Source organism: Typopeltis vanoorti, chromosome 8 (genome assembly GCF_054136105.1).
Source record: "Typopeltis vanoorti isolate ZY-2024b chromosome 8, IOZ_Tvanoo_1.0, whole genome shotgun sequence".
In the NCBI taxonomy this organism is placed as follows: Eukaryota; Metazoa; Arthropoda; class Arachnida; order Uropygi; family Thelyphonidae; genus Typopeltis; species Typopeltis vanoorti.
The window spans coordinates 3,995,772-4,021,140 of NC_143556.1; the positions used below are offsets into that span (position 1 = coordinate 3,995,772).

A 25,369-nucleotide genomic window follows, 5' to 3' on the forward strand; every position below is an offset into this window, starting at 1 on the left:
TGGGTTTACAGTGATACTACTAGACCTTGCCAAGGCCTTTGATAGGATACCACATGAACCCTAATCAGTAAACTGGAGCAGATGGGTATAGATATAGGGTTGGTGAGATGGATAAGAGGTTGGTTGAAGGAGAGATATCAAAAAGTGGTTTATTCAGGAGTGGAGTCTAAAAGACGTCTTGTGACTAGTGGAGTGCCACAGGGCTCTGTTCTTGGACCACTGCTTTTCAATTTGTCCATCAATGATATTGGAAAGGATCTGAGAGGAAGTGTTCACTTGTTTGCTGATGATGCAAAGTTGGGTAGAGCAATTGTGAGTGCACAGGATGTCAAAATTTTACAGGATGATTTGGGTAGTTTGGAGGACTGGGCTAGGAAAAATGGATGTCAATTTAATGTGGCAAAGTGTAAGGTTATGCACTTTGGGGTGAAAAGAATAGCAGCAGTATATCGCATTGGTGGAACCATACTCCAGGAGATTGATGAGGCCAGGGATTTGGGAGTGTTGGTGGATAGGGAGTTGAAGTTTAGGGGGCACATTGCAAAAGTAACTAAAACAGCTCACCAAATCACTTGGCTTCTGATAAATACTTTAACATGCAGAGACGAACAAGTTGTTGTTCCTCTGTATCGAGCCTTGATAAGACCCCATCTGGACTTCTGTGCCCAGCTATGGGCACCAGGGTTTCTTCGTGATGTGGAGGAAGTGGAGAGGGTCCAGAGACGAGTGACCAAGATGATAGCAGGTCTGTGGAATGAACCTTATGAGAATAGGTTGAAGATTTGTGGGTTGCAGAAATTGGACGATAGGCGAAGGAGGGGTGATATGATTGAGACATTCAAATTACTGAAGGGTTTTATAAGATTGATCCAGAAGATATTTTTGAAAATATGACTGGTGGTGGGAGGACTAGGGGCCATGCATGGAAGCTGGGCAAGAGCGTGGTTGACAAGGGTGTTAGAGCTAGGTTCTTTACTTGGAGAGTGGTAAATGAGTGGAATAAGCTTCCAGAGTCCGTTGTGGGTGCTACGACCGTGAATGAGTTCAAGGCAAGGTATGATAGATACTGTGTGAATGTTGAATAGTTTTTCTTGACATGATGTTAGGGCCTCCCTCGATGAGTCTGTCGACTCCTTGGAGTTTCCCGGAACAATAATAATAATAATAATAATAATAATAATAAGGTCGGAACAGGCCATACTAGGCCTAAATCCTTGATACGTATGATGATGAACTTGATTAGAACAAGTGAAGCACTTGAAACATTCTCATCTGTCTTACAAAAAAAAAAAAAAGATATTTAACAGTTGTATACTTCTGGTCATTGCATATGGAAGTGAAACATAAACTAAAAAAATGGACCAAGTTCAGGATCATCCAGAAAAAAAAAATGGAAAGAATCATTATTTGGTATTACCATTGTAGACAAAAAGTGCAAGAGTTGGGGTCAGAACTCGGACTAGGGTGAGAGAGAGAGATTATGACAGTCATTAAAAGATCCATGAAGTAACACTCAAAAATGAACAAAACTGATATCTGAATAGTATCCCAGAGATGGAAGAGAAAGATGGAAAGAGAATTACAGGAAGAGATGTTGGGATGATGAGATTAAAGAGACAGGAACTCAGTGGCATAGAAAAGTTCAAGATAGGATGATGGAGGACTTCGGGGAATATTGTTGTAGTCTTTGTCCAGCAGTAGACAGAAAAGAAGAAGAATTGCATCAAAGGTTTTATGTAGATAAAAAATAAACACCAACCTGCTAATGTTAGTTTCTGATCATCTAGGAAGGCATAAAATGTGTCTGTAAAGTTCTGCAAAGCATGCTGAGTGGTAAACCTTTGTGTACTCAAATTGAGTCTTTAAAATTTCATTAGCTTAAAAAAAAAAAAAAATTAACTTTTGAAAAACTGACAGAAGAGACTGCTCTATAAATTTTGAATAATTTCTATTTATCTTTTAATAAACTAGTACTACTAGAAGGCTAGTACTAGCCTTCTTAAAACCAAACCAGAAACATGTCACTTATCAGTGATAAGTTAAAAAAGTACAATAAGGATTTTACAGCTTATATTCTTTGACAATGCTGATATCAATGTCATCATATCCTGAAGTTTTAGTTATTTTAGTTGAAATTTCACTTTTGATTTAATTTTCATAAGTGGAGAAGAGATATTTGGTGTTACCAATTCTTTTATCAGTGCAAGTCACAATGGTGATTTTTAACATTCCTTAGAAAGCTTTCAATGACTGTGACAATATGATTATTGAATTGATTAGCTAATCTGTCTTCATCTTCACCATTCTCATTAATACTTTTAAGTGTAAGTAGCATTTGTATATCTTTGCTTCCAGAAAACAAACATTTTTCTGGAATTGCCTTGGTATATTCAGAATTCATTTCTGCAGTATTTTAATGTACAGTGTATTAGATTTCTATAGTACTTGTAACTTTTGCACTTTTAAAAGTCTGTCGGCATTAGAATCAAACATTAATAATAATAATTTTTAAAAATGTAGGAAAAATAACAAAAAGTAGGAATCATGCAAGCCCGTTTAAAGACATGAGGCTAATATACACTATATCTAGTACAGTATATGCTATTAACTGCCCACTAGTGATTTGTCTTGTGTGTGTATGTGGGTAGGTAATCTGTACTATTAGTACAGATTACCCACCCACATGTATTAAGTAATCTGCTTGCACATGTGCCACAAGCACAGGCAGATTACTTAAATTTCTGAGAGGGAAAACACTGACATTTCATAACTAATTGACTGAACTTCGAAGGATGTGGTAGTCAATGGTATTTATTTATTTGAGGGGGGGGGATTAATACTGCCATACATAAGAGGGTATTCAACTTATATCAATACCACAGATTGGCAGGAAGTTGAGCAGAAAAACTTATTAACACTAAAGACCTGGAAGCCTGTATTTAGGAAATATGTAAGAGGGACGGATTTGTAAATGTACAAACTGATATTCTGGAAGTTTTGTAAGATAAGAAAGAGAAGTGCAGTATATTGTTATCAAAATTATGGATAAGATTTGGTCAACTGGAGAAGGTTGCTGATATACAGCAGAAAAGAACCTGAAAAAATAGAGCCTTGGGGAACTTTATCTCCAGTGAACAACTAGAGATAAAGCTGCCACCCAAGTTGCACAAATCGATATCAATCAAGTGAGATTCAAACATTTCTCACAGTATGTGTCCAAAGGTGAGTGATAAAATCAAGAAGATCCCTCTGTTGATTGGAAGCTGCAGAATCCACACTAATGATCATTTATTTGTTACTTTAAAATAATTAATTACTTTAATAAGAACAGTAATTTCTAAACTGCAGGATAAATACCACTGGAACAGAAGAGAACAAAAGCAGACAGGGGTCAATTTTAGAGTACAAACTTTCAAGACAATTGTGCTCTAAAGTTGACTCCTGAAGAAATGCCACTAGTCTGGACTGATGCCTGACTTTCTGGCATCAGTTTAGGCTGATGCCAAAAAGAGATCAGAAAGAATATCCCTGATCTCTTTCTGGCAAGAAAGAACAGTAGGATGAATATTTCCTGTGAACATTAATGCAAGAATTGGAGGAAAAGTAAGAAACCTGATCTTTTTTTTTCCTCTCATGAGTAATGATGCAAAAGAGTCATGCGACCAGACAAGTCAATAGCTTTGACAAGAGATTAGAGAATATAATGGCCAGTTTGACATAAGTTTCTTACTTTTTTATTTGTTGTTTTGTCCTAAAAAAAACAATTCTGATGAAAGCCAATTACTGAAAATGAGGCACAGAAATCATGATGATCATCCCAATTAATATTCTCTATAATGCCTTTTATTGTCCATAGGAAGTAAGGCAGAGCTTCATTAACTAACTTTTTGAAGAAAGGTGGGCAGTCGGTCTCCATTCTTCAGCTTTTACTATGCTATCAATAAATCAAATCTTTTCACGGAGGGGGGGGGGGTACAGTAGACAACTTCCACCATCTCATGACCCAAAATCCTGACACTTGTATTATTATTATCCATAATGGTGCAAGTTCTCTTTGAGATGTGGAATTAAAATCTGAGTTTGAGATGGGAATCCTACTTGCCAATGATCAACTAACTTAAGACCTGGCTGAAGAAAGGTGTGAAAAAAAGAGATATAGTTCTATTAAGTAGTGACTAGAATCAAACCTATAATAGTGCTTCTTTGGGCAACCTAACACTATGAAAGCAAATACCATTTCCACACGGCCACATAGGCACCTCAATTAACATTCTGAAAGATGAACAGTTGGATGTGAGTGGTTGTATGTGAGAAGAAATCAACACTAAATTGCAATCTGAACTGCCTGACAAAAGAACATCAACAGCATACTAATTTTATTATTATTACGTAACACCTCCAGGGAGGGCAACTATTCTATAGCTCTCCGTCTCCACCACTCAATCTAACAACTATAACGAACCGCAACTATCATCATAATTTACACCACCACCACCACCACCAGTAGTATTTTTCACAGTCAATCACAGACATCCATGCCCACGGCAGGATTCGAACCCACAGTCTTTTAGCTGGAGAGCAGATATGCTAACCACTTGTCCAACCAGGCCGGCATTTACTAGTGAATATTTTGAGAGTGGTTAGGTATTCTGGTAGGTGCAGAGGTAGACATGTGAACAATTTGTGTGGGATCACTGGCTATAGAAAATGAAAATGTCTTGGTATCACAACCTGCCGGATTAGTGTTGCAGCAAACCCACTAACTAAAACAAATTAGCAAAGAGTTCCTGCAATAGTTCCATAACATTAAGGTTATGACCATTAAAGCCAATTTTCCATGATAAACTATTTCTTTCATCCTACACATTTTATACCATAAGAGTTGACTGTAGTTTTAAAAATCCCAAATTATGAAAATTGAATTTATGCAGTTATTAAGAGATAATTACCTGAAACAACATGTGATGGTGGAGACCCAGGGTTCAAGAGCTGGATTCGATGATAGTAATTCACCTTCAACAGGGGAATGGACATGCAGTCTTCACCTGAGAGAGATTGCCAAAGTGGAATTTTCAGTTAAAAAGAGTTACATGTGGAATTATGGTAAATTTAGGAGAAAGATAAGAGCAAAGTCATGGCAGAAGAAACCTGCAAGAGAAAGATATCAGCTGTGCATAGGAAATAGTTAAGTTCGAAGGAAGTAGGATCAGATCACATACTTAACATCAGGAGGATAAATCACGTGGGAGTTAAATGGATGATCATCATCATTAAACTGCAAAAAAATTGCTATTGAAGGAATACAAAGAAAAAGATCATTAGCAGACTCATAAGTAACATAAAGCACAGGTAAGGACAAAATCACATTATTAGAGGATATTAGCTAAGAAGGTCAAAGCAAATCGGAAGGAATTTTTTCATAATCGGGAGTAAATGAAAGAATTATTACAGAAATAAATTTAATGAATGGTGATGGTAAAGAAGTGAGTTGCTAAGTGATCATTTTGTGAGAATATATCTGGATGAAGATATTGCAACCATAATATCGAATACTGCTCTCAACATTTGGAGTGGGCTCCCAAAAGCTCCTTCAAAATACTTGACTCAATACAGAGGAGAGCAATTAGATTGATAAATGACCCATCTCTCACCAACTCACTCCCCTCACTTTCACACAGATGCTTGGTCTCTGCAATTTGTATATTCTATAAATATTTCCATGGAAAATGTTCATCCGAAACAGCATCAATAATTCCCCCACTCTGTACTAAGCCCATTGAAACACGTACAGCTGCCGCCAACATCCTTTCACAGTACACCTCGAAACCCACAGAACAAGTTTCTTTTCCTCCTCCTTCATCCCTGCTACTGCAGTACTGTGGAATAGTCTCCCCCCCCCCGACGTATTTCCCAAGGAATACAACATACAGGTTTTAAATCAAATGTAAACAAGTTTCTCCTTTCCCAATCCACTACCCATGTACTGTATTAACGTACTATAGGTTGACCAGCCAACCTCCCGTATATGGACCCAGCATAAAAAAAAAAAAAAAACTACTGATGTGACATGGGCCAAGGTGGGAATAGATATATAAATAACAAAATGCTTAGGATATCCTGAAATCTGGATTAGAGTTACCTGGGTTTCTTGGGATGAAAAAAGTAGTTGAGATAATGCAGAAATGAGTGACCAAGATTGTGACAGATCCGTGAATTGTTTGAGGGTCTATTAAAGACTTATGGATTTCAAAGCTGACAGGCAGAAAAGAGGGGATACGACAAACACACAGCTTATCAAAGGAATTTTATAAAGATAAATATAGAAGAAATTCTTTTATAAAAATTTCTTCTATGAGAGGTCACCTCCTGGAAAAAGAGTGTGATCAGCAATGGTGTAAGACCTACATCTTTTGCTTGAAAAGTATACTAAATGGGTGCTTCATGAGTTGACAATAAGAAGAGCTATTGTGTGAATGGGATTAATGTGGATCACAGCAATGAACCTTCCGACTCTATGAAGATGTCTTTATATACCTACTAATGATAATGCACTGTTGAGATTCATCAATAAGCGATACTGAGTTTCCTTTAGACATCTCACAGTATAGCAAAATGTTCTGCACTGTAAGATGTCTATAGGTCTTATATCACTGAACATGATGTTGGGAGGTCAACTCTCAATCAAGAGCTATACAGAATAATGTGTATAATGAACTAGTTATTTAGGATTGATCTCGAATGTTCCCAATTCTTCTAAATACTATTTAACAGGCAATCATTCCAGATGACTGGCACAACATTCAAAATTATATTATTTTTCATTGCAATTAAGGAAGCCAACATTTCTCTAAATCCAACATCACCTGTGGGGAAACTCTAAACGAAGTCGAGTGGAATGCCATTCTTTGAAGTAAGACAGACAAAATAACAAATATCCTTGGTCCACTCACAGAATTAATTCTTGTAAAAAAAAAAAATCTTCAAAATACTTGAACCATATTTAAACATTCTGAACGACAATGAGGCATCATTCATCACAAAATCCTTATGGTGGAATGAATCCCCCGCTTCCCAATTGTTTCAGATTGTCCTATTTGTATATCAGGCTTATTAATTTCAACAAGCCCCATGATTATTAGAAAAACATTTATCTTTTATGAAATTTCAGTGGAAGTCATTCTAAAATGGGGTGCTTAAAGGTCAAAGCTGTATAACTGAGAGGAGACCTCCGCATAGCCTTTAAAGGAATGTGGAGAACCGACCAGGGTTTCTGACCTAATGTCCAATCCTCACCTTCTCGTGGTGCACCCTGTTGGGTATCTACTAGGATACTGAACGAACGAGGATGGGCTGGCAATTTGGGATTTAGCCGACCAAATTGTATTCTTATTGGTTAAACCAAAATAAAAAATGATGGTACAACATGACAAAACTATATGCAAGCTGGGGCGTCGCCCGGTTAAACAAGGCCCAAGTTGTTTTTACCAGGGAACCAGGGCGAACAGCGAAAAGTCAGCTACTGGAACAAATCTGAAAACAAACCCCAACTCAACATCACCAGAGTTAAAGATCGGTACTATCAACGTAAGAAGCCTGAATGGCGAAGAAATAGAGCTAGCTGAGGAATTAGATAAGTACCAGATCGACATAATAGGGGTGACTGAAACAAAAAAGACCAAAACTGGTGAGATCTTTCTGAGCAATAAATACAAAATGTTATATTCAGGCAATGGCAATCAAGGAAAAGAAGGAGTAGCCATAGTATTCAACACAAAATACGAGGCTAATCTTCTTGAATGGCAGGCAGTGTCAAGTAGAGCGATGTGGGCAAATATGAGAATGGGGAACTGGACAATGAGACTTATTTGTGCCTATGGTCCCACAGAAGGTTCTACTAAGGTAGAAGTGGAGGAATTTTTTGAGGCTTTAGAAAAAGCAACTGACACAATGAAAAAGGAAAAGTTGGTCCTTGTTGGGAATCTAAATAGTAGAGTAGGAAATGATTGTGAGACATACAAAAATATTTTGGGAAAATTTGGAGAAAAGAGCAAAGCTAATAATAACGGCAAATATCTGTTGGATTTCTACTCAGGACATGGACTGGTTATTACTAACACCATGTTCCAACATAAAAATGTGCACAAATTCACATGGAGAGAAGAGGCTAGGAATAAGAAAAGTCTCATTGACTATGTTATTGTTGATAGTGATGTTTTCTCCCTGGTGCAGGACACCAGAGTGTACAGAGGATTTGAAATTGGAAGTGATCACTATTTAGTCTTGAGCAGGATAAAATTGAATTTCATATTGAAAAGAATAACACGTAAAAAAATTTTAAAGCGAATAAAAGTTGAGCAGCTCTCAGATGTGAACTGTAGAATAAAATACACAAAGATTATTGAAGAAAAAATGAAAGAGTTTGAAAACAGGAATCAAACCTTGGAGATTCCGTGGCAAACTCTGAAGAAAACATTGATTGATTCTGCCAGAGAGGCATGTGGTGAGGTTATCTGCAAGGATAAAAAAATCCGAACTCCCTGGTGGACACAGGAAGTTAAAGAGGCAGTGAAGGAAAGGAAGGAAGCATATCAAAAGTTCCTGTCAAATAAGTCAGCTTGTGCTCTTACAGAATATAGAGACAAATGCAAAAATGCTAAACACTGTGTAAAACTAGCCAAACAAAAGTCATGGGAGGACTTTGGCAAGAATATAGAAAATAAATATCAAGAAGGTGGCAAAATATTCTGGAGGTTGTTGAAAAAGCTTAGGAATGGAGGAAAGAGCGCTGTAAAAGGAGTTAGAGATGATAAACGGGAGAAAAAGATATCCTTGGAGTATGAAGTAATTACTTTGAAAAACTGCTAAATGAAACAAGCAGTGATGACAGTACAGTGGTGAAAAACACTGACCAGGCATGCAGTCAGGAATACATATCCATACTTGAAGTAGAAAAAGCCATCAAAGGCTTGAAATGTGGAAAGGCAGCAGGAGTAGATGATATTCTACCAGAAATGCTGAAGTATGGTGGTATAAGAGTCTTACAGTGGCTGCACTGCATAGTTCAGAAAGCCTGGACAGAGGGACGAATTCCCAATGATTGGAGTACAGCTCTCATATTACCTATATATAAAAAGGGAAATAAAACTGAATGTGAGAATTACAGAGGTATTTCCCTACTGAATGTTCCTGGCAAGATCTATGCAAGTATACTTGAGAAATGGTTGAGAAGAATTGTGGAAGAAAAGCTTGGTGAAGAACAAGCTGGATTCAGGCTAAATAGAGGCTGTCAGAATCAGATCTTCACTTTACGACAAATAGTCGAGAAAGCATGGGAATATAACAAAGATCTGTGTTAAAGTTTTGTAGATTTCAAAAAGGCATATGACAAGGTGCCAAGAGAGAAACTATTCAATACACTACAGTTATATGGTGTCAATGGGGCATTATATCAAGCAATACTTAGTCTTTATTTGAGTTGCAAATCAGCAGTTAGAATTGAAGGAAGTACAGGAAGATGGTTTAATGTTAAATCTGGGGTGAGACAAGGATGTACATCATCCCCTCTGTTATTCATTATCTATATGGATCATATTATGAAGGAAAGTGGTATTAAACATGCTATCAAAATTGGAGATGTTAATGTCAGCTCTTTGCTTTATGCGGATGATGTTACACTTCTAAATAAATCCGCTACAAGTCTGCTAGATTTTCTGACTAAATTGAATAGCTCTTGTAATAGATATGGTATGAAGGTCAGCAATAAAATGACAAAGACAATGAAAATAGGCAGAATCATTGAAAATGTCAACTGTGTTGTGAATGGAGAACCTGTGGAACAAGTAAAACATTTCAGCTACTTAGGCACGATTTTTTAGTGAAGATGGTAAATTAAATATAGAAATAGACAACAGAACCAGCAAAGCTGGTATGGCGGGAAGTCAACTGAATAAATTCATATGGAATAAGAGAGAAATTAGTTGTAACACTAAATTAGCTCTATACAAGACAGCGTTCAAACCAGTTTTAACTTATGGATCTGAGAGGTGGGTCAGAAGTAAAACACTTGACCAAAGACTAGAGACCACAGATATGAGAGTCCTGAGAAAGATTATAGGCGTGAACAGATGGCATCAATGGCAATATCATATTAAAAACGAGGATATTAGGAAAGAACTTGACATTGTCAGCATCCAGGAATGCGTTAGCAGAGCTAATCTCAGGTGGTATGGTCACTTAAACAGAATGGGCGAGGAAAGATTACCAAGATATAGGTGGATTGATATGGTACAAAGTGCCTGAGATGATAGAAATATAAGATCTGATAATGTTGGAGTCTTGACAAGTAACAGACTGATTTGGAGAAAAATTGTAAATAGGAAGTTAGTAATGATGTAATTTTTTTCATGTAGTACTATCATATCCTGTAAATCTCCTTGAAGGTACATGGCAGGAATTTGATTATGATGATGTCATTCTAAAAGTCAAATATTCTTTGGTTTTCATAATAGACTTAAGTTCATTTTCTACACAATCTGAAATATCGTTCACCCCACATTACACTAGAGCCACAAATGGATGAAAAGTTGTGTTCTTTTACTGTTAAATGGACATAATGATAATAGAAATTCAGGATAAAAAAAAATAAAAACATTTTAGAGTAAACAATTTTAATTATTTTAAATGTTTCATCCTTTGCATTGAAATCATTCTTTCCGAGTATATTCACACTGGAAATGTCACTATTAACAATTTCTTTTTTTTTTCTTTCTATATATCAACTCCACACAGGCCCTAAGACCTATAACATGCCAGTGCATATGTGTCGACAAGTGGTTATAGTTAAATGCCTCCATAGCACAAGTGGAAGAACGATAGAAGAAAGTACACTGCACCCTTCGACTGGAAAACAGCTAAGTTTGATTCTTGCTGTGACAGGAGGAATCTTTATATGCTTTTTTTTTTTCAATTGAAGGTGAGTTAATTGATCTCATATGGAGGGAGCAGGGTTTTTTTCTCCTGGAAACTCAGGTTTTTCATCCTGCATACAGCAAATCGATCTTCAGAACATATGCAATTTACAGACAAAAAATAGTGGTGGTGGTGAGCAGTAAATAGCATTGATGATGATGGTAGTGGCAGTTTGCTGTAGTTAGTGGATTATGTGGTGGAGATGGAGAGTTGTAGAGTAGGTGCTCTTCCTCAATAAATCTCTGGACTCCTTGGAATAATATGAAATATTATATGAATATGAATATCATGAAATAATAATAATAAAAGAAAGAATTCCATTGATATATTTCTTGAAGAGTTGAAGATTTTAATTAAAATAGTACAGGGAAGAAAGTTCCAATCTAGAGGTATACAGAATAAAGGCAAAGTAAGTTGAATGAGTCACAATCTATTTTAATAAAATTTATTAAAATCTACTTTTTGTTCATTAAAAAAATATATTAAAATCTATTTTTTTTTTTTTTTTTACAACCCTGACATCTGATTAGGCTGGCAAAAACTAGATTTTAATATCAAAAAATGGAGGGGCCCAAAATACTATTTGGTCAGGAAGTTCAACGAAATGTATTGTCTAAGTACATTATTTAAATCAACATCTCAAAGGTTTTTAACTTAGCAAAACCAGGAATCCTAACAGATGCCCATATGACAACTGCACTGTTATTAGATAAAGACTATTAGGTAAATATTAGATAATATGTACCTCAGGGTTTGATTGGTCTGAATTAAAGCAGAAAGCAACTTTAGGCTATGAGGTCAGTGTATTGTGTCAAAACATGAGGCCAGTAAATTACAAAAAACAAGACAATGATGTTAGTTTGCCTGTTTTGTAGGATGAAAAACAGGCATTTCCATGAGTGAGAAAAATCCTGCCATCTCCCTATAAGACTGGTTAGTTCACCTTCAGCTGAAAAGCACTTATTAAAAGGTTCCTCACATCTTAGATGAGATTCAAATCTAGGTATTTCTAAATGAAGGGCAAATGCTGTGAATATGCTATGGAGGCAATGTACCACAAAAATGATGATTCATCATAATGTATTTTTTAAAATATCAACCCCATACACGAGAGTTAAAAGAACCTGTAGCATGTCAGGTGTGGGTGTGTGGGGAAGGGGGTGTAACTAAAGGTTAAGAAGGAAGAAATCTATTGCCATTTTTTTCTACAAGAGTCAGAGATTGTAATTGGTGGGAAACACCTCATGAGAAAGTCGTTCCAGAGAACAGAGTGCATAGAATAAATGGAGAAGAGGAGAAGCATGCTCAGTGTGTTTGCTGTTGGAATGAAAGAAATGAAGATAGTTGCTGCTCGTTTTAACAAGAAACAGAAAGTTGAGAAATGATTGCCAATTCAGTGAAGCAGTGTCAAGGAAATACCTGTAGAAAAAAACACAGAGCTGAGCAGTGCATCTGTGATATATTAGTTGAAATGAGTCACTGAAGAATGTGTTTTTGGCTGAATCATTTTCCTCTAAACAGCATCAAGAAATTTTAGCGATGTGTCAGGTGAATACCCCAAACATGTGAACAGCATTCTAAGGATGGTTGGATATGGGATTTGTACAGAGTTAATAGCTGGGTAAGTGAAAAATAATATCTTACACAGAAAAGAATACCTCATTTTTAGAGGCTAAGGAAGCTATTGATGTGATGTGCTTATGCGTGATAGGCTGACGATAAATGCCAAACCAATGAGCACGATCTGATCTTCTGGTGATTTTTGTATTACTGAGGATAAGGGTAAGGAGGGGGTGGTGAAGCACAATACATAGCCTTTCCCACCCAAATGCCAATCTTAAATTCTCGTGGTCCATCCTGTTCTAAAAGTACAAATGAGGTACTGGCAACCGAGTATGGGCAGTAAAACCTTAACATCTTAACAGAGTAAATGCTGTTAGATCTGCCTATCCGGAGGCGTTAAGTAGCAGCCTGTCACTGGACTTAACCCAGTGACAGGTTGGTAACCTGCCCTGGGGAAATTCAATATACTTTCAAGTCTCATCCAAAGAAAAGCTGGATGGATTATCAGGGAAAAGACCACAATTCAGGAAAAGGTAAACAAAATTAGAAAAAGGAACAGATAATGAAGATTGCAACATGGAATGTGAGAAGCACTGCATACAAAGAAGAGGAACTTGATAAACAACTAAACCAAGCTAACATAAAGATATGTATAGTAACAGAAACAAAGAAAAACCAAAAAGGTACAAAAGAAACAAATATATACAAATCTACAGTGGGGTAAAAAAAAAAGAAGAAAGAGCAAAAGCAGGTATAATGATTATGGTGCATAAATCTCTAAAGAACAACATTATATAGTATAACTATTTGAACGAAAAACTAAATTAGAAAAGACATTAAGATAACAATCACACTATAGCAATAATTAGTGCATATGTGCCAGAAGAAGAAAAAGAAGAAGATAGTAATATATTTTATAAAGAATTACAGAATGCCATAAATAAAATAAACAAAACTGACTATTTACTACTAGCAAGAGATTTAAATGCCAGAATAGGAAACAAAAAATACAAAAGAAATACAGGTATCCCTTGCTTAACACAGTTTTTCTTAGTGTGTGATTTGATTAACACGCTGAAATTAACTGCGACAATTCCTTTATATACATGGCAAGGGTTTTAATTAACGAGCCAAAATTCCACCAAATACGACATCACTGCTACAACCCATGGACATGGGCATCATTGCAACTTTCAAAGCCTATTTTCTTAAAAAAACATTCTCAAAGGGTAGAAACAACAAAAGAAAATGCGATTAAGGCTCCAAAAATTGTGGAAAAATTTAACATTAAACATGCAATCGAAAACATTCATGACTCATAACAGCAAGTGTCTTCTAGCTGCATGAAAGCTGTTTGGAAAAACCTTTTGCCAGAATGCGCTAGTGACTTAGGTGGTTTTCAAAATTCTGTGAACAATGTGATTGAAGAAATCGTTGCAATTGGTGAAGACTTTGGTTTAGATGGTGCTGCAGAAGATGTTAAATATTGGATTCAAATTCAAAAGATTTCAGTGACAACGATCTTCTTGAAATTGAACAACAACGGCATATGAAGACAACAAACAAATGGAATGTGAAGATGAGGTTCCAAAGGAGATAACAATCAAAGAACTGGATGGAATACATTACGAAAAGTTATGGAAACAACTACCGTGTTAGAGTAAAACTTTAGTTTAACCTAAACCAAAATATATACACTTGACATTTCAACCTTCACATGAAGGTCATCTTCATCATATATATACAAAGAAACAAGCTGCACAATCTACATGGCATGGTAAAGTTACTGATCAACCGTTAAAACTATTTACCTGATATCTGGCGTTAAAAAAACCTCACTACATCAAAGCAAGAGTCCAGTTATTATTATCTATTAGGTTACAAAGTTAATTAAGCTGGAGAGTAGCATGTTTATGCATAAAATAATCGATAAATAAATAAACAGAAAATAAAATTACAGTGGAACCTCAGTTGTTGAACTGAACGAGTTAGGTATATTATGTTCAACAACTGAACGAGTTATGTTCAGTTGTTGAACATAATTCGTTCCTAAAGGCTGTTCGGAAACCGATTTGTTTGAAAACTGAAACCATTTTCCCATAAAAATTAATGTAAAATGGATTAATCCGTTCCAGAGCCCTAGATGATTGCTTATTTAAACCTTTATAACCTTTTTACTTTATGCATAAAATCGTATACAAAAACGATGAAAATGCATAGAATCTAACACAAAAAGAATAAACAAAATAAATAGATAAAATATAGATGCAAATTAATCGCCTCTTTATTTTTGAGTATTGTACAGATCGTTGATTTCACTATACCAAACTGCACAGCAAAGATCCGAGACACGAACACCATTTTCATGTTTGGATATGATTTCTTTTTTCGCCTCTATCGTGGTTCTGACCACTTTTCTTTTCGCTTTCCTGCTATCACTATCCTTCTTCGGCCCATGGTGGCTTATTTAATAATAATTTATAATAAAAAAAAAAAAAAAATACAAAGAAAATCCAGAAAAGGCACTCGAAATTCAAGAATGTGAATGAGTTTAAGGGGAAGTATGACAGGTATTGTGTGAACAATGGTTAGTATGTGTTGGGTCTCCCCCTTATAATAATAATATACAATAAGTGTCTTAAATTAATTCTCCAGAAATTCCAGCAGGTGTCTGCACTGAGCAGAGGCTACGGTTTAACGGACAATCTCCGGCCATAATCTCAGCCCGCAAAGCACATGGTTGCTGGTTTGTCTCTTCGGGAACCGGTGCGTTTTTTGTTCGGGAACTGATTTGTTTGAGATGAGAGTTGTTCGACAACCAAGGTTCCACTGTACTTATATAAGCACACATAAATTGCAATTGGTATGGATAGTGGCCAATAAAAAATTACTTACAGTCCTAAAGTCAGGGTTTGCTAGAAACTAAGTGGGATGAATGTGTGCCATCCAAATTCTTGGGATTTTTAAGCTACATTATTATTAAGATTAGGGTGGTTAATCAAAATTTCACAGGCTTCTTTAAATTTCCGTTCATACCAAGTTTCTGTATGATGCAAAGAACAAGTACTTTTCCAATCAATTCGATGTAGGGTGTTAAGAGCATGAGCTGAGAGGCCTGCTTCACCAAAATTATTATATTTAATGTGTTGTTTGTGTTCTTTTTTACAGATAGGGATTGTATGTCCAGTTTCCCCAATATAAGGTAAGTTAGAGGTGCAATAGATGCCATAAACTTCAGGGTGCGCCAATGGGTGGGAGTGGATCCTTAGAGGTGTTGAATATGTTTTTTAATTTTAAAGGTAGTTTAAAAGTGGCATTAAGATTATAACGATGTAGGATTCTATTGTTTTTTCTAATAACCCTTTAATGTATGGGAGTGTTATTGGTTTACTGTAATTTATATTACTTTTTGATGAAGTTTTAATGAAGAATTTTATTAATAGTATTTTTGCTATATCCACTGTTTATAAATGTATTGCTAATAATTTTTAATTCTTGTTTAAGAGCTTGTTCATTAGAGCAAATTGTTATAGCTTTGTTTCTTGAGGGTGTTGATGACTCCAAATTTCTGCGAAGGATGGTGATATGAGTTAGCATGTATATATTGGCCGGTGTGTGTAGACTTACGGTAAACAGTGAAGGACAGACAGCCTGAGGGCAGACATGTGACCAGTGTATCCAGGACTGGGAGCGAGTTCTAATGGAACTAGATGGAATATTTCACCGTTTAGAATCACTTAAGCAGCAAGTAATGGATATGCATCCAGATGTTAATCGAAGAACGCCTGTTTGCCGAGGTTGAGAGTCATTTCGCTTGTTATCTTAGAATTTATTCTGATAGGAAAAAAACTAAAATTGTTCAAACGACTCTTGATAACTTTTTTGATAAAAAAAATTGCAATAACTAATGTATGTACAAGTATTTATTTAACATTTACACTGTATTCATTTTTATCTTTCTTAAAAGAGCACCATATAAAACAAATTATTAATACAGTAATCGATCACGGCCAAATTGTAATTTTTACCATTGATTATTCATCATCATCAAATTCCTGCCATGTACCCTCAAGGGGTGTACAGGATATGATAGTACTACATGAAAAAAATTACATCATTATTAATTTCCTATCTACAATTTTCCTCCAAATCAGTCTGTTACTTGTCAAGACTACAACATTATCAGATCTTATATTTCTATCGTCTAAAGCATTTTGTACTGTATCAATCCACCTATATCTTGGTAATCTTTCCTCGCCCATTCTGTTTAAGTGACCATACCACCTGAGATTAGCTCTGCTAACGCATTCCTGGATGCTGACAATGTCAAGTTCTTTCCTAATATCCTCGTTTTTAATATGATATTGCCATTGATGCCATCTGTTCACACCTATAATCTTTCTCAGGACTCTCATATCTGTGGTCTCTAGTCTTTGGTCAAGTGTTTTACTTCTGACCCACCTCTCAGATCCATAAGTTAAAACTGGTTTGAACACTGTCTTGTATAGAGCTAATTTAGTGTTACAACTAATTTCTCTCTTATTCCATATGAATTTATTCAGTTGACTTCCCACCATACCAGCTTTGCTGGTTCTGTGGTCTATTTCTATATTTAATTTACCATCTTCACTAAAAAATCATGCCTAAGTAGCTGAAATGTTTTACTTGTTCCACAGATTCTCCATTCACAACAGCTGACATTTTCAATGATTCTGCTTATTTTCATTGTCTTTGTCTTTTTATTGCTGACCTTCATACCATATCTATTACAACAGCTATTCAATTTAGTCAGAGAATCTTGCCGACTTGTAGCAGATTTATTTAAAAGTATAACATCATCCGCATAAAGCAAAGAGCTGACATTAACATCTCCAATTTTGATAGCATGTTTAATACCACTTTCCTTCATAATGTGACCCATATAGATAATGAATAACAGAGGGGTAATGTACATCCTTGTCTCACACCAGATTTAACATTAAACCATCTTCCTGTACTTCCTTCAATTCTAACTGCTGACTTACAACTCAAATAAAGACTAAGTATTGCTTGATATAATGCCCCATTGACACAATATAACTGCAGCGTATTGAATAGCTTCTCTCTTGGCACCCTGTCATATGCCTTTTCCAGATCGACAAAACTTAAATACAGATCTTTGTTATATTACCATGCTTTCTCGACTATTTGTCGTAAAGTGAAGATCTGATCCTGACAGCCTCTATTTGGAATGAATCCAGCTTGTTCTTCACCAAGCTTTTCTTCCACAATTCTTCTCAACCGTTTCTCAAGTATACTTCATAGATCTTGCCAGGAACACTCAGTAGGGAAATACCTCTGTAATTCTCACATGCAGTTTTATTTCCCTTTTTATACATGGGTACTATGAGAGCTCTACTCCAATCATCGGGAATTCGTCCCTCTGTCCAGGCTTTCTGAACTATGCAGTGCAGCCATTGTAAGACTCTTATACCACCCTACTTCAGCATTTCTGGTCGAATATCATCTACTCCTGCTGCCTTTCCACATTTCAAGCCTTTGATGGCTTTTTCTACTTCAAGTATGGATATGTATTCCTGACTGCATGCCTGGTCAGTGTTTTTTTACCACTGTGCTGTCATCACTGCTTGTTTCATTTAGCAGTTTTTCAAAGTAATTACTCCATACTTCAAGGATATCTTTTTCTCCCATTTTCATGTCACCTTTATCATCTCTAATTACTTTTACAGCACTCTTTCCTCCATTCTTAAGCTTCTTCAACAACCTCCAGAATATTTTGCCACCTTCTCGATATTTATTTTCTATATTCTTGCCAATGTCCTCCCATGACTTTTGTTTAGCTAGTTTTACACAGTGTTTAGCATTCTTGCATTTGTTCTCTGTATTCTCTAAGAGCACAAGCTGACTCATTTGCCAGGAACTTTTTATATGCTTTTTTCTTTTCCTTCACTGCCTCTTTAATTCCTCTGTCCACCATAGAGTTCTGATTTTTTTATCCTTACAGATAACCTCACCACATGCCTCTCTGGCAGAATCAATCAATGTTTTCTTCAGAGTTTGCCACTGAATCTCCAAGGTTTGATTCCTGTTCTCAAACTCTTTCATTTTTTCTTCAATAATCTTTGTGAATTTTAGCCTACAGTTCACATCTGAGAGCTGCTCAACTTTTATTCGCTTTAAAACTTTCTTACATGTTATTCTTTTCAATATGAAATTCAATTTTATCCTGCTCAAGACTAAACAGTGATCACTTCAAATTTCAAATCCTCTGTACACTCTGGTGTCCTGCACCAGGGAGAAACATCACTATCAACAATAACATAGTCAGTGAGACTTTTCTTATTCCTAGCCTCTTCTCTCCATGTGAATTTGTGCACATTTTTATGTTGGAACATGGTGTTAGTAATAACCAGTCCATGTCCTGAGCAGAAATCCAACAGATATTTGCCATTATTATTAGCTTTGCTCTTTTCTCCAAATTTTCCCAAAATATTTTTGTATGTCTCACAATTATTTCCTACTCTGCTATTTAGATCCCCAATAAGGACCAACTTTTCATTTTTCATTGTGTCAGTTGCTTTTTCTAAAGTCTCAAAAAATTCCTCCACTTCTACCTTAGTAGAACCTTCTGTGGGACCATCGGCACAAATAAGTCTCATTGTCCAGTTCCCCATTCTCATATTTGCCCACATTACTCTACTTGAGACTGATTGCCATTCAAGAAGATTAGCCTCGTATTTTGTGTTGAATACTATGGCTACTCCTTTTCCTTGATTGTCATTGCCTGAATATAACATTTTGTATTTATTGCTCAGAAAGATCTCAAAGCTGTATAACTGAGAGGAGATCTCCACATAGCCTTTAAAGGAATGCAGAGAACCGACCAGGGCTTCTGACCTAATGTCCAATCCTCATCTTCTCGTGGTGCACCCTGTTGGGTATTTACTTGGATACTGAACGGACGAGGATGGGCTGGCAATTTGGGATTTAGCTAACCAAATTGTATTCTTATTGGTTAAACCAAAATATAGAATGATGGTACCATTGATTATTATATTTGATTAACGCGATTAATTCGAACATCGAGGGATTAATTAATCCCATTAATCAAGGGATACCTGTATTGGTAAATTTGGCGAAGAGATACATGTAATCAAAATGGTCACAGACTGTGCGATTTTGTCATTTATAATAATATGAGAATAATGAATTTGGTGTTTAAACACAAGGAAATACATAAATATACTTGGTCAGCCAGAGGATAGAAATCAGTAATTGATATGTTATCGCAAATTTTAAATTAGTGGAGTTAATTTTAGACGTAAGAGCATATCAAGGCTTTGAATTAAACTCTGATCATTATAAGGTATCAGCAAAAATTCGATTTAAACGAAAGTGGCTAAAAATACATCTCATCTTCCTTATACCCTCTTTTACCTTGCAGTGTTGAGGGTCCATTGATCATCGGACCTCACTCCGTTTACAGGATAAGGTGGTCAGCCTTATGCCCTGGTGTATCCTATGGCCTGTAGTGTTGAGTTCTCAAGGCCAGTTTGCCTGCTTTGCGGGATGAAAAACCCCAGAATAAACTGGGGAAAAAACCCTGCTGTCCACGCCCAAGACTGGCTAACTTGGTTATGGCTGAGGAAGATCCTTCAGCTCCTCATGTCACCGACGGAAACTGAATCTAGGACATTCCTTCCCAAGGCAAGGCATATGGTTGCGAAGCGCATAGCCACTAGGCTAACCGCACGGATGCTAAAAATACATACAACTGAAAATTCTTATCAACTATGTTACAAAATTTCATCATTACAGGATCCCTGTGTTAGACAACAATATCAAAAATGCACAAATTTAAAAACAGAAACTACACATGAATCAAGTAACATAGAAGAGGAATAGGAAAATTTGAAACAAATTCTCACAAAAGCAGCAACAGAAAGATTAGGAATAATAATAATAATAAAGCACAAATGGATTGGAAAAAGAGGACTATGACAAAGAAATAGAAAATATAATACAAACAAAAAAGAACAGTTACCAAGAAATGACTAAATTCCAAAACAATAGAAGTAGAAATAGAGTATAAAAGAAACAGTGCAATTTCAAAACGAGAAGTAAGGAAAAAACATAGAGAGAAATGGAACAATTTCATAACAGAACTACAAAAGGATATATATTTCCAGAGATTTTGGAAATCTAAAAAAATTCTTAACTCTTGGAAAAAAAGCACTGATTATCCCAATCTATAAAAAATGAAATAAAGACGATTGCAATAACTATAGGGGAATTAGTCTGTTAAATACAGGATGTAAAATATATGCTGGAATATTAAAAGAGCAGCTGGACAAACTACTAGAAGGAAAAAAAACGGTTTCCAAAAAGGCCAATCATGCATAGATCCAATTTTTACTCTAAAATTATTAATAGAAAAGAGAATTTCAAAAAGAAACACACGTGGCCTTTATTGATTATGAAAAAGCCTTTGACAAAATTAGTAGACAAAAATTGTTTAAAGTATTAATCAATTTAAATATACCAAACCAACTTTTACAATCCATTCAAGAAATATATACAGGAAATAAAATAGCAGTTAAATTAGAACACATCTAAGAATGGAAAGATATATCAAGAGGAGTATAACAAGGATGTATCCTCTCACCTCTGCTTTTCAATGTATATATAAATAAAGTTATAACAATCTGGAAACAATATAACCCATTTGATATACAAATAACCCCACAAATGAAGATAGATACACTACTATTGCAGATGATCAAATAGTATTAGTTACATCAGAAGATGATTTACAAAGATCATTAAAATCATTAAATGATATCTCAAAACAATATGACAATATCTAAAGAAAAAAAAATAATGGCATTCAAAGGAGAAAACCCAATAAGAAGTAAAATAGTGATAGATAATAAAATATTAGAACAAGTAAATACTTTCAAATACGTGGGGTGTGGTTTATCATACAAAGAAGAAAAAGACAGACACTAAAATATCAAACTTTGTTAAAGTAAATGGCATAATAAATAATATATTTAAGCCAACCCTAGTACAAAAACACACTAGAATCAGACTATATAATGTCTTATCAAAACCAACTCTACTATATGGAAGCGAAACATGGACTATAAAAAGGAAAGATGAAAAAAAAATTCAAACAGCAGAAATTTCTCAGAAAAACAGCTGTGATATACCAAGTGGGACCCAAAACAATATGACAATATCTAAAGAAAAAACAAAAATAATGGCGTTCAAAGGAGAAAACCCAATAAGAAGTAAACTAGTGATAGATGATGAAATATTAGAAAAAGTAAATAGCCAGTTAATTACTACATAAGACAGTATAAACAAAAATGGATAAAATATTTAAATCAAATGGACAACAGCAGACTACCAAAAATATTATACAGATATAAAATAAGTGGAAAAAGAAGAATTGGAAGACAAAAAAAGAGATGGCATGAGACCAGAACATGCCACCTGGACTGAAATCCATGTTAGGAAGAAGACGGGTAAGGAGATGAGAAAAAAAAAAAAGACAAGTTTTAGTAATGTAAATGATCTGGTCCTCATCCCATTGAAAGATAGTATGGAGATCAGTTTAAGGTACTGGTTGCAGATATCTAGAAGCTTGAGATGTTTCCAAGTGCTGCAAAGTTTGTCAAATGAGTGAGATGAAGTGTACTTTTGTCAGCAAAGCTGTGGATGCTTGTGGTGATAGAAAGTAAGTCATTTATATATAGGAGAAAGAGGTAGGCATTCCTGCACTGGTGGATAAGCTCGAAGAGATGGCACCATTCTCAATGACACACAGTAAATGACTAGAGAGAAAACTTGCTACCCATTTACAGAGGGCGACAGTAGACCAAAGGATTGTAATTTAATGATTCTCTTCTAATCAAAAATTTGTTCCGTTGTCCTACACATCTCTTTTTCTTGCAAATTAGGATATTAAAGAAGAAAAAGTGAGATTAGAAGCAGGCCTCAGGGTGGCGTTTACTCAGAATTTAAAGAAAATTCTGTTAATTTTTTCTGGTATGTATTATGAATGGTGTCAATGACGCATTTTATAATCTGAATGCAACATCATGAAATCAAAATGTTTTTTTTTATTTATTTATATATATTTTTTTATATCTACTGTTGACAAAAGTGTTTATTTATTCAGAACTCACTATGGGACCTTACTCACCAGATCAAAGAGTACGGACAATTATGTCAATCACATCAGATTCATGGACGATAGTGTGAATCTTTGTGAATGTACAGTCTAGTGAGAGTTCATGACAGACAAAAGATTCTATACATATAAAGCGATGTCATGGGGAGGGAGAAATGGGTACCATTGACTGTTCCTCCATCTATAAGTTGTTTTGCCATACCAAGTAACCCAGAAACAGGACATGAGCAATGAAGACCAAATGTCAGACAGAAATCTGTTTTGCATAAAAGAACAGCATTATCGATGGAAAAGGCTACAAAGAAAAAGAAACCTATCGATACCATCTGAAGTGCTTGATTTCAAAATTTTCCATGATTTATTAAGCATTTGATTAGCTAAAAATGCATATAAATTGGAAAGTTCTTGAAAAACATGGATTATAACTTATGTGATAATACTCAAGTTATGATCCTTACTTTTTTTTTTTATGATCCTTACATTTATCCTATAAAGGATAAATGACAAAAGACATTTCCTTTGCCAATGATTTGTGTGTGTGTTTACCATAGTTTATACTTATATGTTTAGAGCATAAATAAATTTTAGTACTGTATATAGAAATATAGTTTGTTTTTTAGCTTACCGTATTAGGGTTGGTTAAATTTCTGGCATCAGTCAACCAGCTGCTCAGATGATTATAGGTACTTCTCCTAACAGCATAAACAACAAAAAAAAAAAAAAAAAAAAAAAGAGTAATTTTACTTTGTGTGTATATATTATTCTACATCTGCATTAAGGCAACAGTGTAATAAAAAAAAAAATCACAAAAAGAAAAGTTACAAAAAAATTTTGTAATTATGACCAACTAAGTTACTGATCATTAAATCCCATTTATTACAATTACCTTCTGTCAGTCTTTGTGCTTTAATATCAACCAGAGTATTTTCATAAATATTTGATCTCACACATCAAACTTTTATGTTTAACTTAATATTAAAAAAACACTCAAACACTCCTGACCATACTAAATTAGACTGAAAATTTTTCTCAGTATGCTTCCATAAACTAATTTTCTCATAATTAAAAACTGATCATCCTTTAGTCTTGTTCATATAATTACGATTTCATAATATATTCCATACTACAGAGGATATATATTATTTATATTACCATAGTCACAAAATGTCTGTATATCCTCAAGGTGCCTTCCATGATGCCAGATCAACAGAAGGAAGACTATTATAGGTTTGATTTCAGTCAATAACTACAGAAACCAGCTGAGAAAAAAAAAAAAAAAAAAAAAGGCCTTTCTTCAGCTGAGATAATTACACTACTCTCCCACCATTACTATTCATTAACTTTATATTTTCATAATTATTCTTCCTTTTGCTTGACACAGTGGAAAAATTCCACTTGGATTTTCTTTGGCCTGACTAGCCAATTTCAGCTTACTTGATCTCAATAATCTTCAATTTCACTTTTACAGGTATCCCTTGCTTAACACGGGATTTGATTAACGCGGCAAAATTAATTGCGGCAATCCCTTGATATACGCGGCAAGAGTTTTGATTAATGCGCCTTTAATCCTTGCAGAGCTCGAAGCTGATCTGACAGATACATGCAAAATGTTTAATATAAATATTCTTACTTCAGTGCATAGCTTGGAGGTCACGAGTAGTTGTGCATTCATATGTTACGAGTGAAATTCCACACTGTTTTTTGCTGTCAGTTTGGTTTAACGCATGTTATGTAAAGGTTTGTGATATTTGACAGTAAATTGTACCTGAGAGATACCACGACCTCCGATGTCAGTATAGTATGGTTTAGTGGGTTTTTTTTATTCTTTGTTCAATAATTTCTAGATTGTAACTGAAAATAAATAAACCATCATGTATTACTGAAATAGAGAGCCAAAGGCTTATTTATCATACATGTCCTCTAGGAGATGTGCTTTACATTATGGAAAATACTAAGTTAAGTGATCAGGAGCTTACTCCAACAAGTTGCCCATAAGATTGCTCGCCGAAACTCTTAGTTTCTATATATTCGGCTATGAAATAATGTTGGATTCAATATCCACTTAATTTGTACCATCATATATTATATTTTCAGTGCTTTTTCTTTATGTTTTATTGCTTGTTTGCCGAGAGCTGGAGAGTCATTTTGCTTGTTATCACAGAATTTATGCCGATAAGAAAAAAACTAAAACTGTTCAAACGACTGTTGATAACTTCTTTTGATAAAAAAAATACAGTAAATAATGTAGGTACAAGTATTTATTAAACATTTACTTTGTATTCATTTTTTATCTTTCCTAAAAGAGTACCATATAAAACGAATTATTAATACAGTAATCGATGATGGACGAATTCTAATTTTTACCATTGATTATTAGATTTGATTAACGCGATTTTGATATACACGGTAACATCGAGGAATAAATTAACTGCATTAATCGAGGGATACCTGTACTTTATTTGACTGATGATTGCCGTACAAGCATACATTTATGTCAGAGCTCCAAACTAATTGCCCAGATCTCTTGGCTTTTTTTTCCTCCATAACTTACATTATATTAGTTATTCTCCAAATCAGGTCATTCAGAATCGCCTACCACAGAATTCCATGCACATTCCTTTTTCACCATAGACTGCATGA

At 35.1% G+C, this 25,369-nt stretch overlaps 1 protein-coding gene across 1 annotated transcript in view; it reads right to left on the reverse strand.

The window, feature by feature from the left end:
- Positions 1-25,369, reverse strand: part of LOC150103688 (ras-related protein Rab-14-like) — a 204,360-nt gene that overhangs the window by 95,690 nt on the left and 83,301 nt on the right. The window contains exon 4 of the mRNA XM_090396494.1: positions 23,355-23,421. Within this exon, the coding sequence (XP_090252620.1) occupies positions 23,355-23,421 (67 nt within the window). The remainder of the gene's footprint in view (positions 1-23,354; positions 23,422-25,369) is intronic.